The sequence below is a fragment of the Thermobia domestica genome, chromosome 2 (genome assembly GCF_964235325.1).
Source record: "Thermobia domestica chromosome 2, izTheDome1.hap1.1, whole genome shotgun sequence".
NCBI lineage: Eukaryota > Metazoa > Arthropoda > Insecta > Zygentoma > Lepismatidae > Thermobia > Thermobia domestica.
This window is the reverse complement of record NC_137455.1, coordinates 249682360-249698717: the sequence shown is the minus strand read 5'-3', so window position 1 is coordinate 249698717 and position 16358 is coordinate 249682360. Positions and strand designations below refer to the sequence as shown.

The 16358-nt window shown below is 36.2% G+C and overlaps 1 protein-coding gene across 1 annotated transcript; it reads left to right on the top strand.

The window, feature by feature from the left end:
* The first annotated feature begins 4306 nt into the window (after positions 1-4306).
* On the top strand, positions 4307-15734 carry LOC145678439 (uncharacterized). The gene is made up of 5 exons (XM_081748563.1): positions 4307-4788; positions 8250-8484; positions 9850-10074; positions 11446-11676; positions 14214-15734. Exons 1-5 carry the CDS (start codon positions 4699-4701, stop codon positions 14501-14503), a joined length of 1071 nt encoding a protein of 356 aa, XP_081604689.1. The 5' UTR covers positions 4307-4698; the 3' UTR covers positions 14504-15734.
* The last annotated feature ends 624 nt before the right edge of the window (positions 15735-16358 follow it).

The window sequence follows — 16358 nt, the reverse complement described above, 5'->3', positions numbered from 1 at the left end:
ACAGGGAAATTGTTATTTTTAGGTCCTGTGATGGTGTAGGAGGTTTAGTAAAACACTGCAATTAAATTTAATCTCCAACATAGCTTGTTGATGCAATTAGAGATACAAGAGGATTCGTTGAAACTGTCTCTACATTCATGAAGAATACAACATTTTTGTTTTTAGACAGATATAGTGTCGAAGAATATCCTTCAATTAAAAGGAAAGATCAGGTGAATGTGAAACCGGTGACTGGAATTCAGTCCAGCCACTTTGGATTGCATCACATGAACTTTCCATTGCCAAAACTGCTGCTCATACAAAGAAACCTCTTATTTTTAGTTTCATAACCAAATTTCATAAAAAAAAAACACTAGTAATTGGGAACACTTGGTTCAATCAGCACAAGAGAAGAAGATATACATGGAAATCACCAATAGACGGCGGAAGATATCAGATAGACTATGTTATGATTCAGGACAAGTATCGGAATAGCTTAAAGAACGCGAAGACCCTTCCCGGGGGCTGATATTTTTTCTGATCATAATCTTGTGCTGGCCGAAGTAGATATTCAACTGAAAAATGTAGGCAGAAGAAAAGTAGGTAACGAAGTGTTGAATACTGAAAAGTTGAAAAACGAGGAAATAAGAAATCTTTTCGCTGAAAAATTCGAAGAAAAATATTCAAACGAGGAAAGGATAGGCGCAGGTAGTAACGCACGGTGGGAACATATTAAACGTTGCTTACAGCAGGCTGCAGAAGAAGCAGTAGGTTACCGCGAACACAAAACTGCTAAGAAACCATGGGCTACGGAGCAGATGTTGCAGAAAATGAGGGAGAGGAAGATGTGGAAACAGGTTGATACAGAAGAGGGCAGAAAGATGTACAGAAAGTTAAATAATGAATTACGAAGAGAAAAAGACAAAGCGAGGAAAGAGTTTTACAAAAGAAAATGCGAGGACATAGAAGAATTAGAAAGAGTTGGGAAATATGAGGAAATGTACAAGGAGGTGAAATCTATGGAATTTCGGAGGAAACAAGGGAGTATTATGATGGCAGTAGAAAATAAGAATGGGAAGGTAGTCAGCGAGAGAAATGAGGTCATAGGAAGGTGGAAAGAATACGTTGAAGACTTATATGAGAGTAGGGATAGACCATGTAGCCTAAATGTTGAAGTGGAAAATGAAGTAGGCGAGGATGATAAAGGATTTAGTATTCTTCGGGATGAGTTTGAAAAGGCTATATCCGAGATTAGGAATGGAAAGGCAACAGGAATAGATAACATACCAATTAAATTCATTAAAAATATAGGAGACAAGAGAAAGAAAGAATTGTGGCGACTATGCAATGAAATATATGAAACAGGAGAATGGCCATGAGACTTTCTGAAAACGATCATGGTACCGATGGCTAAGAAATCGAACCCAAAGAGATGTGAGGATTATAGAACTATTAGTCTCATATCTCATGCAGCTAAAATTCTGCTCCGAATACTGAACAGAAGGTTATATGGAAGAACAAATAAAGATGTTGAGGAAGAGCAGTTCGGGTTCAGAAGAGGCAAGGGCACAAGAGATGCTATTGGATTGTTAAGGGTGATCGGTGAAAGGTTTATAGAAAAAGGGAAAGAGGTGTATGTTGTATTTATTGATCTAGAAAAGGCTTTCGACCGCGTGAATTGGGAATTGTTGTTGGGAGTTCTAACAAAGATAGGGTTGGAATGGAAAGATAGAAGACTCATAAGAAACTTATACATGAACCAACAAGTAAGTGTTAGGATAGGGGAAGAACTGACGGAAGAGAGTGCAATTGGAAGGGGAGTTCGACAAGGATGCTGTCTCTCGCCAACACTATTTAATGTCTATCTAGAAGAAATAGTGAAAAAGAGCCTACATGATGATGATGGCATTTCGGTAGGAGGTAGAATGATTAGACGTATAAGATTTGCAGACGATATGGCGCTTGTTGCAGAATCTGTAAAGAAAATCAATAAAATGTTAGAAAAAATGAGAAAGGGCTTTGAGGAATATGGGATGAAAATAAATGTTAGAAAGACAAAAGCCATGGTGATTGGAACGAAGGGGTCTGTGTCAAATATAAAAGTAGGAGGGGATAAAATAGAACAAGTGAATAGTTTTCGATACCTGGGTAGTGTTTTTAGTAATGACATGAAATGCGAACGTGAAATAAAAGCAAGGATAGAAATGGCGAAAGAAGCCTTTAAAAGAAAGAAAAGTCTGTTTTGTGGGACCTTGAACAAAGAGTTGAGAAAAAGACTCATAAAATGCTTCGTGTGGAGTGTTGTACTGTATGGGGCGGAAACGTGGACATTACGTAAAGGTGACGAAAATCGACTGGAAGCCTTCGAAATGTGGGTGTAGAGAAGAATGGAAAGAATTAGTTCGGTCGAGCGGAAAACGAATGAGAGTGTTTGAAATGGTGGGTGAGAAAAGAACACTTTTAGATATTATTAGGAAGAGGAAGAGAAACTGGTTGGGACATTGCCTAAGAAGAGATTGTATCATGAGGGACGTCCTAGAGGGTATGGTGGCAGGAAAGAGAGGGAGGGGGCGAAAGAGACCACAATTAATGGATAATATTAAAACAGAAAGATCATACGCGAAGACGAAAAGGTTAGCGGAGGACCGTGGAGCATGGAAGCTTCTCAGCTGCAGCAAGTAACCTGCCAATAAAGGCAGAATACGTATGATGATGATGAACCAAACCTCGATATAATGTGATGGATTTGTGTGTATGTAATTTTGTATTGTGTGTATTTGACAATCAGTAACGGGTGAGACAAATAATGCACGTATCACTCAAACTGGAAGATCTCTCTCATGACTCCACATGGCTCTGCTCACGGCTGTCACCTCCGAGCCGAGAAGTGAGCCGAGCCAACAGCTCACCCAACGGAGCCAGCTCGAGCAGATTTCTCACCTGAGTCGAGCCGAACCGAGTAGATGGCTTATCTGAGCCGAGCCGGCTGGAGCCGATAACTCAGGTGAACCAAGCCGAGCCGAGCCAGTTGGGCGCAACATCGTCCTGATTAACAACAAAGAAAAAAAATACAAGTTTGCTTAGAAATATTTGTTTCAATTAATGATAAATAGATGGAAGTAACAAAACAAAACAAGTCTCGAGATAAACACAAAGGATGACTTTAGAAAACTACATAGATGATGTTACACGACCTTAACACAGTGTTGGGTAAGTTACTTGTAAAAATGTAACGAATTACAAGTTACTTTACTTTCTCTTAAAATGTAACGCGTTACTTGCCTCAAAAAAGTAACTGTTACTTTACTTCGAAAGTAACGCGTTACTTTTAGGTCCGAAACTTTGAATATGTGAAAAAATCTTATTACTTTACTTTTCCGTACTATTATTACTACCACTATTATTATTATTATTATTATTATTATTATTATTATTATTATTATTATTATTATTATTATTATTATTATTATTATTATTATTATTATTATTATTATTATTATTATTGCACGTTCTGAATCGATTTATGTAAATGCAAGGACAAATTTTTACTTGACAGCTGTATGAACATTTTAATGTAATGTAACATTGACTAAAATGCCATACTGCGTTACTGGTAGGGATGGGCATGAGTGAGTTAGAGCAAGTTTTCTTTGAAACTCGATTCGACTAGAAACAGACATCTTTGAACTCGACCCGAGAACTCGTCTTGAAAAATTTCCTCCAACTCGACTCGAATTCCGGTCTAGTTTCGAGTCGAGTCGAGCCAAATCTGGTATATAGTTTCGAGTACTCTCTTCAAGTATCTTACATAGACAGTATAATTGAAGCGCTTGGAGGATAAAGGTGTTATGTCACATTTTTCGAAATGTTACATTCTGGCTGTTCATGCACGTGTTATATGCTACTCATACTACCTAACACATTATTTGGTGAGTCTTCGCCCTAGTGCAGATATTTAGAAACGATGAAGGTGGTATGTTAACGGACAAAGTTGTGAAAGTCAATTTTCCAATCATATTCAATTTGTTACATACCACTTTTATCCTCCAAGCGCTTCAATTATTATCAATGGTACTACTACTACTACAACTTATTATTATTATTATTATTATTATTATTATTATTATTATTATTATTATTATTATTATTATTATTATTATTATTATTATTATTGTTGTTGTTATTATTATAACAGCACTATGTATAAACATGGAGTCAAGGCTTCTGAATTCAAGGCTTGTTCACAAGCTTCTGAATATGGGTTGAGAGTCTAGGTCGAGTATTCCCCAGTAGCACGCCGACGTGGGACCCATATGTGTGCGACATCGGCCAATGTCGGCGTCGTGGATCTAAACTGGCCCACAATAACCCACCAAGTTCCCATATGGGTCCCACATGGGAACTTGGTGGGCTTGCCGAGGTTGATTTACTGATATGGGTCCCACGTGGGAATTTGGTGGGCTTGCCGATGTTGATTTACCGATATAGGTCCCACGTGGGATATAAATAGGCTTGCCCACCAAAAAGAAAAAAGCATGGAAACATTTTCTTTTTACAATGAATAAATTTGAAACACATGAAATTAACATTTTGATGGTTCTGTGGCAATTATTTGAAAAAGTAATTTTTCGATTCGGCCTCGATCTATGTCGAATCGATGTCGATCGGAGTACGCAGATTGTTTGTCAACTGTTCACAGTTTTAAAACCATAACACCGTATGGCGCCACAAGCGGTGCGAAGCGAGGGAAAAGCAGGAATGACTGTTGTTTGTTGTGGTTTTACCATCAATTCGTATTTATTATTGAAGGTGAGTATTAAAATTATTTTTCTTCCATTAATAGAATGCATATTTTATCTTTGATTTGCATGAACGATGTCGACTATAGATTAAGAGATCCACATAAACTGTTCCAAATAAATTTTGGTTAGTTTATAGTCCGCGCTCGATGCAACAAATCTGGTACTGGTTTTGTTGTTACAGGTGCAAACATGTGTAGATATCACTATACTTAGTCGTGAATAATTTTGATTTATAGTCTTCAGGCATAGGAGGCTCAGGCCGAGACGGCCAAATATTGGAACAAGTTTATTTACTACTTAAAAATGCGTTAAAAAGTACTTTAAATTGAGAGATTATGACAAATGGAGGTACTATCGAGTTATTCACTACCGAATTGGCACATTTTCGCATAGTTTCAGGTTAGGTTAAGATCAGCAAGATTTTACTTTGTATAAAACAGTGGTAGATGCACACGCATCACAACTGATTTGTGTTAAGTACAAGGGACACAGTGTTGATAAATATAACTTGTAACTCAATTTTAAGTAAGTTAATTTACTATTTTGCTCCTTGTACTTAATAAACTTTAGGTGAGCGCATACTTTCGCTGTTCTGCGCAACGTAAGATCTTGAACCCAGCTGTTGGTCTAGGGGAAGAGCATCCGCCTGTCACGCAGCACTTGGGTAGTTCGAACGTGGGTTGGAATCCTGCGCAGGCCTGCCTGAGGCTTTCCTCCCTCCCACAATGCGAAGTACGTTCTCTTGAAAGGCCAGGGCCACTTCCTGTCCAAATCCTAGTTTTACCTGAAGGATCGATCCCTTTTTGTCCTTCCCATGAGTAAATAAATAATCAAAATAAGGTCTTGCCGATTAGGTCATATTAGGTTAGTTTATGTCTGCCACTACGTTGGTTTGCCTGTAACCGCCATTTGAAAACTAGAATTGGCCATGAAAATACAGATTCACACGTAGGTTACTTAGCCTATGATTGTCACTCAGAAACTAGATTTGCCTAAAAACTAGCTAGGTTGGTTAGATCTCTTCTGAAATAACTTACAGGATGATGTGCCAACCATGAAACAAGTTAAGGAAACAGTACAGTGAAGTTCTGGGTAGTGACGTGTAAAACTTGGAAAAGTCATTGAATTTGATCTTGGCAAATAAGTGAGAAAACTGTTTGAATAGTGGACCATGGTAATTGAGTGTGAGTGGATTCAAGTTAACGTTTTGAACGAGTTGTTGAGCTTCCAAGGACGGGACCTACAGTTTTACGTGGGATACAAATTACCTTTATCCCCACAGGAATCTAACCCGGAATCATGGATTATAAGGTAGCAAGTGTTACCACTTATCTACGGGGAACAACCCCTGGGATCAAGCCCAGAACCTCCTGAATGCTACCCACGCTCTACCATTGAGCTACGGTGCTTCAGTGGTTACCGCAAACCTTTTATACATCATGTACAGGTAGCAAACATATTCCAGATATTGTATGAGAGAAACAGTAGGCCGTATAAATACATTGTTAAGGTCGAAACACAGTTAATATAGTGTATAAGGGTTAGATACTAGAGATGCTATATTTTTTATGCGAATAAAAAGCGGGGCAAGTCTGGTCATAACAATTTTAGACGTTCGATGTCGTTGAATTAAAATTTACTTCATTGCCTAAGAAGGGAAGATAAGGAGTAGAGGGGATATATCACATGGATAAAAACGGAGCCTAATGACAAAAATGGTCCAAAATAAGGAAAATAGGAAATGTACTCACGAATAGACAATCAGATTATCTTAAATAATAAGCATCCTCGACGTTATGATTGGAAAATGCACATAGATGAAACAGTAGAGAAGAAAAACAAACGTGACTTTTACTGTTTCATCTATGTGCATTTTCCGTCCACAACGCTGCGGATGTTTAAGCGAAAGCTACGAAGATAATATGATTGTGTCTATTCCAGGGTTGGCTGGTTTAAACCAAGGTTTAAACTAGCTGTTTTTTTTCTTTTTCAAAAAAACCAACTAGTTTAAACCAAAAAACGAAAAATGTTCGTAAAAGTGTAAGTGTTTGTAAAATCTTGATAAACACACATTTGTGGGTTATTACGTTTCACTCCCGTATATTATTCGTATTATATTCAGACCTAAATTCCCCATTCATTACTCAAAAAGATTATACTACAAAAGCAACTTTTTTAAAGTAAGTTTATGTATGTTTGTTTTGTGATTTTTTTATGTAGTTGTTGTTATTGTTATGTAATTGCAATCAAAGAAAAATTCTAAATATTGTTTCGTTTCAATGTTTACTATTGATAAAATACATCGAAATGCCGTACTTTGTGTGTGTGTGTGTGGGAGGGGGGTCATACAGACCTCACGAGAGGCATTTAGTGAAATGAGAAGTATCTTTGATATCTATTTATGTATAAATGAGTCTGAGCCAAAGTGGACTCAAATAATTCGTATCTTTAATCACTTTTCTTATTGATATGCAAATTAAGTCGTTGTATTTCTTTAATTTCGACCAATAAAAGTCGTTGTTAACTAACTTGAACTAAATTACTGTACTCCGTACTACTTTGAAATTGTCCATATGTAATTCTGTATAATGGTTTCACTTGTGCAACTGTTTATCTTTTTGTTCTTCTGAAATGACTCTTGACAGTTATATTAAGAAGCATGTAAAGATCAGTACAACGTATTTTTATCAGGATTCCTTCGTGAGTGCGTCGGCAGACGTATTGCATTTGTGGCCAATTAGTCCTGGTTCCGAGTTCAAATGGAGGACAATTTCTCTCGGATGTAACTCGAGAAGCGGTTTTTATTCCGCTTTAAGCTTATGTGACCCCTTCCAGTATAACCCGGTTGTTGCATAATAACATCAAGGCGAAACAAACTTATTTCTGTCCATATATGATATGAATATATGGAGCAAATTATTTAAACCAAAAAACCTGGTTTAAATAAAAAAAACTGGTTTAAACAAAAAAAAAACAGTTTTTTTCAATAAAAACCATGGTTTTTGCCAACCCTGATCTATTTGTGAGTTCACTTCCAGGAATACCGCAAATTAGCTTTGAAAAAACCGTATAGCGGAGGACCATATGTTTAGCGGTTGTGGGTGAAGATTATAGAGCAGTGAGTTACAGTGGATTCATGATTGGTATCTCTGTTGATAAGGACAGTTTTGTTCAAGTCACTACAGGGAAAATAGGCAAAGTTACTAATATTATTGAGACAAATAGTTCGAATGATCACCCATCCATTTGGTTGATATATTTGGATGTTCCGATAGAAGGTGACTATTATTCCTTCCCATGCAGTTCGCAGTTGGTATTTGTTTATGTGTGGCAAACTGTCGAATAAGATATCCCGTGCTTCCCTTACCTCTGTGACATCAAAATGTATTGTGTGTTTGGAAGAGAAATACGCTGCAGTGTTTTCTCATTCAGGTTTTTTTTTTTTTTTTTTTTTTTTTTTTTTTTAAGAGCATATCTGTGGACAGAATCAACATGAGCTCAGGAAGAAAAAAGTTTTGCGTAGCAGCTTTCACTGACGAGGACGGAGCATTAGAAGTTATACCTAGTAAATGGCTTAAAAACGAAAATGAATGCCTTTGGCCTAAGACATCATCCGTTACGCGTATTCAAAATTTTATCAGGGACTGTAAGGAGCCATCTGCTGATTGGACAGTTGTGAACATAAAAATCTATGGACAATCCAGTGAGTACTATTTGTATTTTCTTTTTATCTGTCTCGTTGTGTTTTTGAGTATTTATACCTCAATTTTGAGTCAAAATGTAATATTATTTCACTATTTTCTGCATTGAATAGCAAGATCTATCATACGAAGCAGCCGTGATTCAGTTGGTAGCGCGTTATCTTAGTATTTGGTAGGTCGCAGATTTCAGCCCGGTGGCTGGCCATCCTGACTAGACACCATGTCCGCATTCTGGAAAATCAGGAAAACAAGAAATAAACATAAATGCCAGGGAAATTGCAAGAGGTTGTTTCGGATTACGTTTGTTCCTGTTTTATTCGTTTATAACGGTTACTAACGGTGAACTCACCTGTTCGACGCTCCAGCGTTACAGGTCGAAATTTGTGAGGATATTTTCGTCAAAACAAGGAAAAGTTTAAAGGTTTAATTCCATTGTAATTTGTATACTTGTGACTACAGTTCGAGAAGCTTAGTTGGTAAATAAAACTCATAAAGTAAGCTTGTTCAAATTCATAGCTTCCTGTCACCAGTTGTTTCGTGACAAATATGCTTAAAAAATGTCTTCTCTTTTAATACATTGCTGGAATACAGTCTTATTGAAGAAAAAAGAAAAAATGGTGTCCTCTACATTACAAGTTGGTATGAGTTGATATATATTTGTATGACCTAAAATGAACTTTTTATGTTAGGACCTTATATACTAAATTAGCTTTTAGAATCCATGACGTTTCTTATAGGATTCCCAAAGTGCTTTTGAAATAACGTTAAATAAAGTAAATAGTATATGGAAGAAAATAAAGAAGTCAGGGAAAAGTAGCAACTCCAGTCAGAGAAATAAGAAGGATTTTTTCTTTGTGTGTGTGTGTGTGTGTGTTTGTGTTTGTGTTTGTGTTAACTATGCTAGAGTTTTTTCCGGGATCTTATACTCAGTCAAATCAGGCAAATGCTGAATATAGTACCTTAAAGACAAGGCCTGGATAACTCTCTCCAAATCCAGCCTTGCACTATCTTATCGTGAGCAGGAAATGTCAAAGGTACGTTAAATAAAGTTAAAAAATAAATAAATAAAATAAAAATGCTGGTATTCTTAGGCCTTCTATTCTTAGTTCTGTTACAGGCTTTCTTACTCTCGAATTTCAGTCGTGAATAACTTTACATAAACAAGAGTATTTAGTTCGTAAACAGATTTGTTTTATTTGGGATATTCTAATATTTAATGTTTTACAGTTAGCAAAGAAATCACAACTGAGGGTAGATCCATAACCATGTTGCTTTCTTATCGTGTATGGTTTTCATGCCAAGAATAATTTCGCAGCTACTTTCCCTTATCAGTAACTGTAGAATATATGTATTTTTTAACATTTCAGATTCATTTCAAAAAGCTGCAGCAAAGGCTGACAAAGCTTTACTGACTTCAAACGTTAGTAGTGATTCTTCTGACGAAGAAATTTATTCAAGAAGATGTCGCAGAAAGCCACAAAGATATTTGTCTGAAGAGGACAGTGATGACTCATATCCAGGAACTAAGAAAAGACCATATGAAACTTTTAACGAATGTAGTGTTCCAAGTCCCCCAGCACCTATTCGGAAAGGTAATTATATTTTATATTCATGCTAAATATATTTTATATTCATAATTTCGTTCAAGAACACTGCTTGTCTCCTGATATATATATCTCTCTTGATAGTAATTTCAACGCAAATTAAAAGTTTAGCTCGTAGCTGATTTGTTTCATAGGACTATGTATTGAATCGCGTTTTAAATATATATTTTTTAAAATGTGTGAAAGTTAAAATTATCAAGATTTCGTGGGCGATTCTTTATTGCCAGAGAGTTGACCTTCTTTCGCAGTGTTTGTTTCAGAAAAAAATGTTCCGGGGGTTACTCTTAGTATTCGGAGGGACTGAAACCATATATTTCCCTCTGCTGGTTCTATTCCAGTACGTTTTAACCATTACGTCCGGGGGGAGGGGGGGGCAAAAAAAAACAGGCCTGAAAGAAACACTGTTCTTTCGTATTACTATGCCAGTGCAGACGTTACTTAAATGTGAAACTATATACTATTTTGGAGAAAGTTTATTGCTACTTCGTCTGAAAAACATTCAAAAGTAAGGCTGGCTGAAATAGTAGACAGATAGAAGTAACCTACAATGTTTTATGAACCTCTTGAAAACAATTTTTTCGTTAGATGTGCAGAGTAGTTGTTGTAATGTGTACAACAAGCTTGGAGTGAGAAGCCCTAACAACTAAAAATAAGATGTCTAGTTTGTTTATTTTTATAAACAAGTTTTTCAATTTGGCGTCCAAAATTGGCTACTTGCTATATTCAAGCAAGTCTTACGTAACAAATCATTCAGACTCAGATCTAGTCTCAAGTAATTTATTTCTATGAAAAGGCTTGCTAGTTGTTTTTGTTCTTTTTTTTTTAACGAGGTTGTTAATACTTTCCCCTTTTATCGGATAAATGCTATCTTCTCATGATGGTTAACTACAGAAAAACCGGGCTCGTAATGCAAACTGTGTCGTTAAATTGGTTCTATTATGAGTATACATCAATAAATAAATAAATAAATGAAAAATAACGTACACATTAAATATTCATTTAATTATGATAGGGAGTCTATTTAGGACAAGATCAAACAAGCAGATAAACAGCGTTAGTATCTTTTAACGTTGTGAGTTAATGTAGTCAATGTACGATTTCTGCGATTTCCGGAGAGGGGGATAAATTCGTCAATAGCTCAAAAAAGTGGGTTTTATTTCCACCATATCCAAGGTTGAGAGGTATTTCGAGAAACAGAGAGGAGGAAGTTCCAGCCATCCCCCTACAGATAGAATACTGGATGTAATCATTGTAACATTTTAAACATGCTTTTAAAACCATAAGTTGTCACCTGCTTATTGTATACCTAACAGTCTAGTAAAAACTGGATGTTTGTATAATTTCATTACTTGCTTTCAGAGTCGCTTGGAGTATCTATAGGAGGAACTGCGGAGGTAAACGTATCATCTATGGTGCACAATTCAAACGGAGGTTGCTCGTCTGCATCACATCGTAAAAGCCCAAACGGACCTTCACCATCCCACTCCCAAATCCAAACTCCATGCAGAATGTCAGCGTCGTCAGTTGCCACTACTTCATGTGCAGATACAGACAGTACCTTCACATCAGCTCGTTTAGGAATTGGCAGTAGTAAGTATCCAAAGATTAAACTGTATTGCTAAGCTTAGTTACGTGTGTCGTCATTATTAAATAACCAAACAAAATGAAGACTATATTGCTTCTTTAGAGACATTTTGAACCCTGCTAGCTCGAGAGTGTGGTAGCACGTAGTCAATGCATCGATATTCTCCGACCACTTAGTGTGGTCGCCTTGACCTAGTAGTCTCCGAGATTATCACCAATTTTTGTTAATGAAAAACGAAATTATGGTAAAACTTATGCTTGGAAATTGAAATTGTTATGTTCCAAGCCGTGCGAAGGAAGGGGGGGGGGGAGTCCGGACCCTTCTCTTCCTCAAAAATAGATTTTTGTGTAACTAATATAAATTTCGTACTAATTACATTTTAAAACATATATATCATAATAAGATTTACTTTTTACAGTGAAACCTTTAGTGTTTAAGATCTCCTCCGAAAGTATTTCTAGATCCGGCGTTCCTTTCGTAATGGAAGTACTTCTTGGCTTTAAAATTCAGAACATATAATCTGTAATTCTAGTTTTATCACATTTTGTTTTGCAGCGCATCCTGTTGGAATGGTTGCTTTGGAACTATTCTGTTCCATATTAGAGGAGGCTTGTGGGCAAGCGTATGTTAGGAGCGATTAAACTCCCAACCTTTTGAATGCTAAACCGACGGGCTGACGATATAAAGTTTGTACTATGAAACAGAAAAATTTATATTTTTGTACAAAACAGCGTCTTGTTAGTCATTTGTTTTTTCTTACTGCCTGTGCGCAGGTAGCAGACAAAATTGTCAAGTCGACACCGATACGCCCCAGTGTTGCCAGAGTTACTGATTTTGCAGGAGATCTCCTGCTTTTTCTACGTTCTACTGATCTACTGCGAAAGAAAATTAAAAGTGAACAATCTCCTGCTTTTTCCTTATTTCGAGAAGTTAAAGAAATATATTATTATTAATATAGAATTTTCATTTTTTTTCCTTATATGAAAGGAGGAAATTTTTCTGTATGCATCCACAAAGCTCTGTACAGCATATAGTTATTGGGCTTTGCTCATCTTCTATATGCATGATGGTAGGCGTTCTTTAATTCTTACTGTAAGATTTACGAGTACGTGCTGTTTAGATTGGTACTTGGGTTGGAAGTGTTTGAACGTCGTTACTCCAATTCCAAAAAATATCTATAGCGTCCCCCCATTTCCTAAAAAAATTATAATAGGCAAAGATAGGCACAAGGGATGGTGCGTCACCCTACCTTTTCAGAACCACTTTTACCCCTGGTTGGAAAAGTAGCTTAGATCACCTCTCCACGATCGTCAGCGAAACACCGTCTTATGTTACGTTTACGTGTGACTGTATCATATAGCTATACTATAGTTAGGTGTATGATAAGACATTTTCCCACCCCACTTTGTTCTTACACTACGTCTTACTTCACACACGTTTGTATCAAACATTATTAATATATCTAAAGGGGGCATGAGGGTCTTTCTATCTCCAAAAGATTACCTTATCATTGGAAAACATTTTGAAGTAATTACAATTCATATTTATGTTTTGCATGTATTGTTTTATTTTGAAATGGAAGTAATAATGAATTCTGGACTGCTTGTTTTGACCACTGTCCCCTTAATAATGACAAAATTTTTCTCTCCCTGGATTTGAACTCAAATGCCGCCGCTTTATTTGTCTACTGCTTTCTCCTGTTTTTTATCTTCGAGTCTTCTGCTTTATCAACTGATCGGTCTGGCAACACTGATACGCCCTCTCGTGGCGCTCCTGGTTTCTTCGCTTGCTTACCAACACACACTCAAGTTTTTATTGTTGCTCTGGCTGAGATTCGAAGGAACCCAAATTAGGCAAATTCCGTTCAGGTGTCTTAATTGTCACACCACAGAGACGCGATCAACGTTCTTTGAATGTTAAGCATTCCTCGCACCCCATTTGGAACCGTTACTCTGCTAGTATCGATATTTAGACATTGTTCCATATACGGAGGCTCTGCAGAGAAACATTGGAGCATATCATTCTTATACTACATTAAGTTGAAAGTTGAAATATCAAATGTAACTGCATTCTCTCGCAACAGTTTTTGCAGTAACCTTTTTCAGCAGAACTTCCGTATACGGTAGAATGCCTAGATATTGACACGAGCAGGCTATTTTATTCCATTAAGACACTTGAAATGCTCTACAGACATATAAAATTGACCCAAATGTGGTGTAATGATTAGGAAAGCCCTCAAATAGCAATTAGTAGTTTTCTTGCAATAGACTTAAAAAAAATAAAATAAAAATAAAACTGTTTATGCATTGATTATGAAGCTTTTATCAATATGTGATTTAAAATTCATCCCGTATGTTGCTGTGGGTATCGACTTCAGGGTCAATATGAGCTATGTGCCGGTCAGAACCTAGATGACTTTTGTTAATGGTAGTTGCGGCACACACTATCTTAATGTAGAATAAAAAATATTTCAAACAATGTGTACCATTGCCTCCTTGGTCTTGTATTAATTTACTTTTTTTTCTTTCTTTTGATATTTCAGCCGTTGAAAAAATATTCCAGTTACTGCAGAGAATCCAGCTAGATATGAAACATCTCAAATGTAAAGTTGATAAAATGGAAGCCAAAATACATGAGCTGCACCAAGTTCCCTGTAGTGGTAAAGAAGCTTTGCAATCTATAGAAAATGCAAACCTGCTAGCTGACAAGCTCCCTTTACGCAGTTTGTCTATGGTTCACAATTTAGAAGAAGATTTAAAAGACAGAGAAAGCCGTGGGGTGATCGGTCCCGCGGCTAGTTGTGGTCAACCCTCAGCAGCGTGTCCGATATAAACAAACTTATATGAACGAAATGTCTTATTGTAAATAAAATAGTAGACAATAATATGTTAAAGTACAAGAGAATTATAAACTTCATGAAAGTAACCGTTATTAATAGTTTTTTTTTAATTTATCACAGTAACTTTCAGTTCGCTAATTTGCAGAAATATTTCCTAGTGATACATTTTTATAAGTTTTATGTTGTATTTTACTGCAAAGAACCTATCCAAATTAAAACTTTATAGTGGCATGCATATTTTACTGAATATAATGAGCTTTCCGAACTTCCGTGCTGTCTGTGTAAGTGTAAGGGATGAGTCCACACTACAGACCAGTGTGCGAATTAACGGATATTTTACAGTGGGATTAAAAAAAAAACTTTTGAGAAGTTAAAATTTATGGGAAACTAATAATTTACAGAAGAAAAGAACTTCCTAAATTTTCTCTAAATTATTTCAGGTTAAGTAGAAAGATAAATATTATCTGCATAGTTTCTTTAATTATATATTAGTTTCCCTAGTCGGGATGTGTAGCGGAAAAATTCAATGTTTGAAATAAATTTATTTACAGTGGCTTTTGTTGACGTAGAGTGTATATGATTTTTACGTGTTTAATTTTATTATACATATGATATATTGACATAAGGGTCAGGAAAATAGCCACTTATCAGTGAACCCTTTTTTGAATAAACTAAATAGTTTCCACACGTCGCGGAACAAGAGCTGGTTCCTTCTTCAGTGGAAGGAAACAATGATGTATATGAAGAGTACGCGTTAAGAACAGTGAAGGTCACATTTTGAATATGCTCAAAAAATATTTTCTCCACACCAAAAGATGCAAAATAGTTGGTGAAAACAGGGCGTAGTCCACTCGCGAATGTACACGTGAGCGAATTACGACGTGTTTTCACCATCTTAATTATACATTTTGGTGCTGAGAAAGAATTTTCTGAGCATTTTAAAACGTGCCCTTCATAGTCCTTCCTGCGAACTCTTCATATGGAATGAAACAAAATGGTGAAGACAGTGTCAACGTTTGGTAACTATTAAGTTGATGCAAGAGAAGATTCACTCATTTTTTATGTTGTTTCTATATTAATGATAATAAGTTACGTGTTTAAAAGTATTTATTTCCATTCGTTATGTTGGAAACAGCAAAACAATTGTACAATATATACCTCTATGCAATGAGTGAAGTTCACGATAAAAAAAAAAGTTAGGGAATATGTTTAGTGTAAATTTTATTTTAATTATTTTTTTAAAAAACTAGCAGCGTTCACCCCGCTTCGCTGCGGTCACCCCGGAACGCAATAAACTTTGTTACTTAGATAATTTTTACTTTTTCGCTTTCAAGTGATATGATAAAAACCATAGAAGATTGCATTAAATGTTAACATTATATCGCCTGTCATTTATGTTAACCCGCCCCGCTTCGCTGCGGTCACCCCGGAAGTTTTCGCTTTCAAGTGATATGATAAAAACCATAGTAGATTGCAGTAAATGTTAACATTATATCGCCTGTCATTTATGTTAACCCGCCGAGTGACACGGTCATGCGGGTTGCATATAAATACGGTTAGATTTAGCTATGATGAACTAACAAAGGATTTGTACGTTATGGACACTTGAATGGTCAATTATCTCAAGACACTGGTAATTAAAAATTAAAGTGATATGATAAAAACCATCTAGGGTCCAAATCCTAATAACCCCCCAAAAATAAAAGAAATTGGTTCAGCCGTATTAGCGTGATGAGGTAACAAAGGATTTGTGCGTTCTCTTTTATATAATAGATAAAAATGTGAATACTTCAATCTGAAAATGTTTTTATTATATACTGTTTTGTTTAGTCTAAATACTGCATCTCT

Excerpts from the sequence above, each read along its gene's own strand:
- LOC145678439 (XM_081748563.1), top strand. The coding sequence starts at position 4,699 with ATGGCGCCACAAGCGGTGCGAAGCGAGGGAAAAGCAGGAATGACTGTT. Across the intron at positions 8,485-9,849 it reads AAAAATCTATGGACAATCCA|ATTCATTTCAAAAAGCTGCA; the intron begins GTGAGTACTATT and ends TTAACATTTCAG. Across the intron at positions 10,075-11,445 it reads CCCAGCACCTATTCGGAAAG|AGTCGCTTGGAGTATCTATA; the intron begins GTAATTATATTT and ends ACTTGCTTTCAG.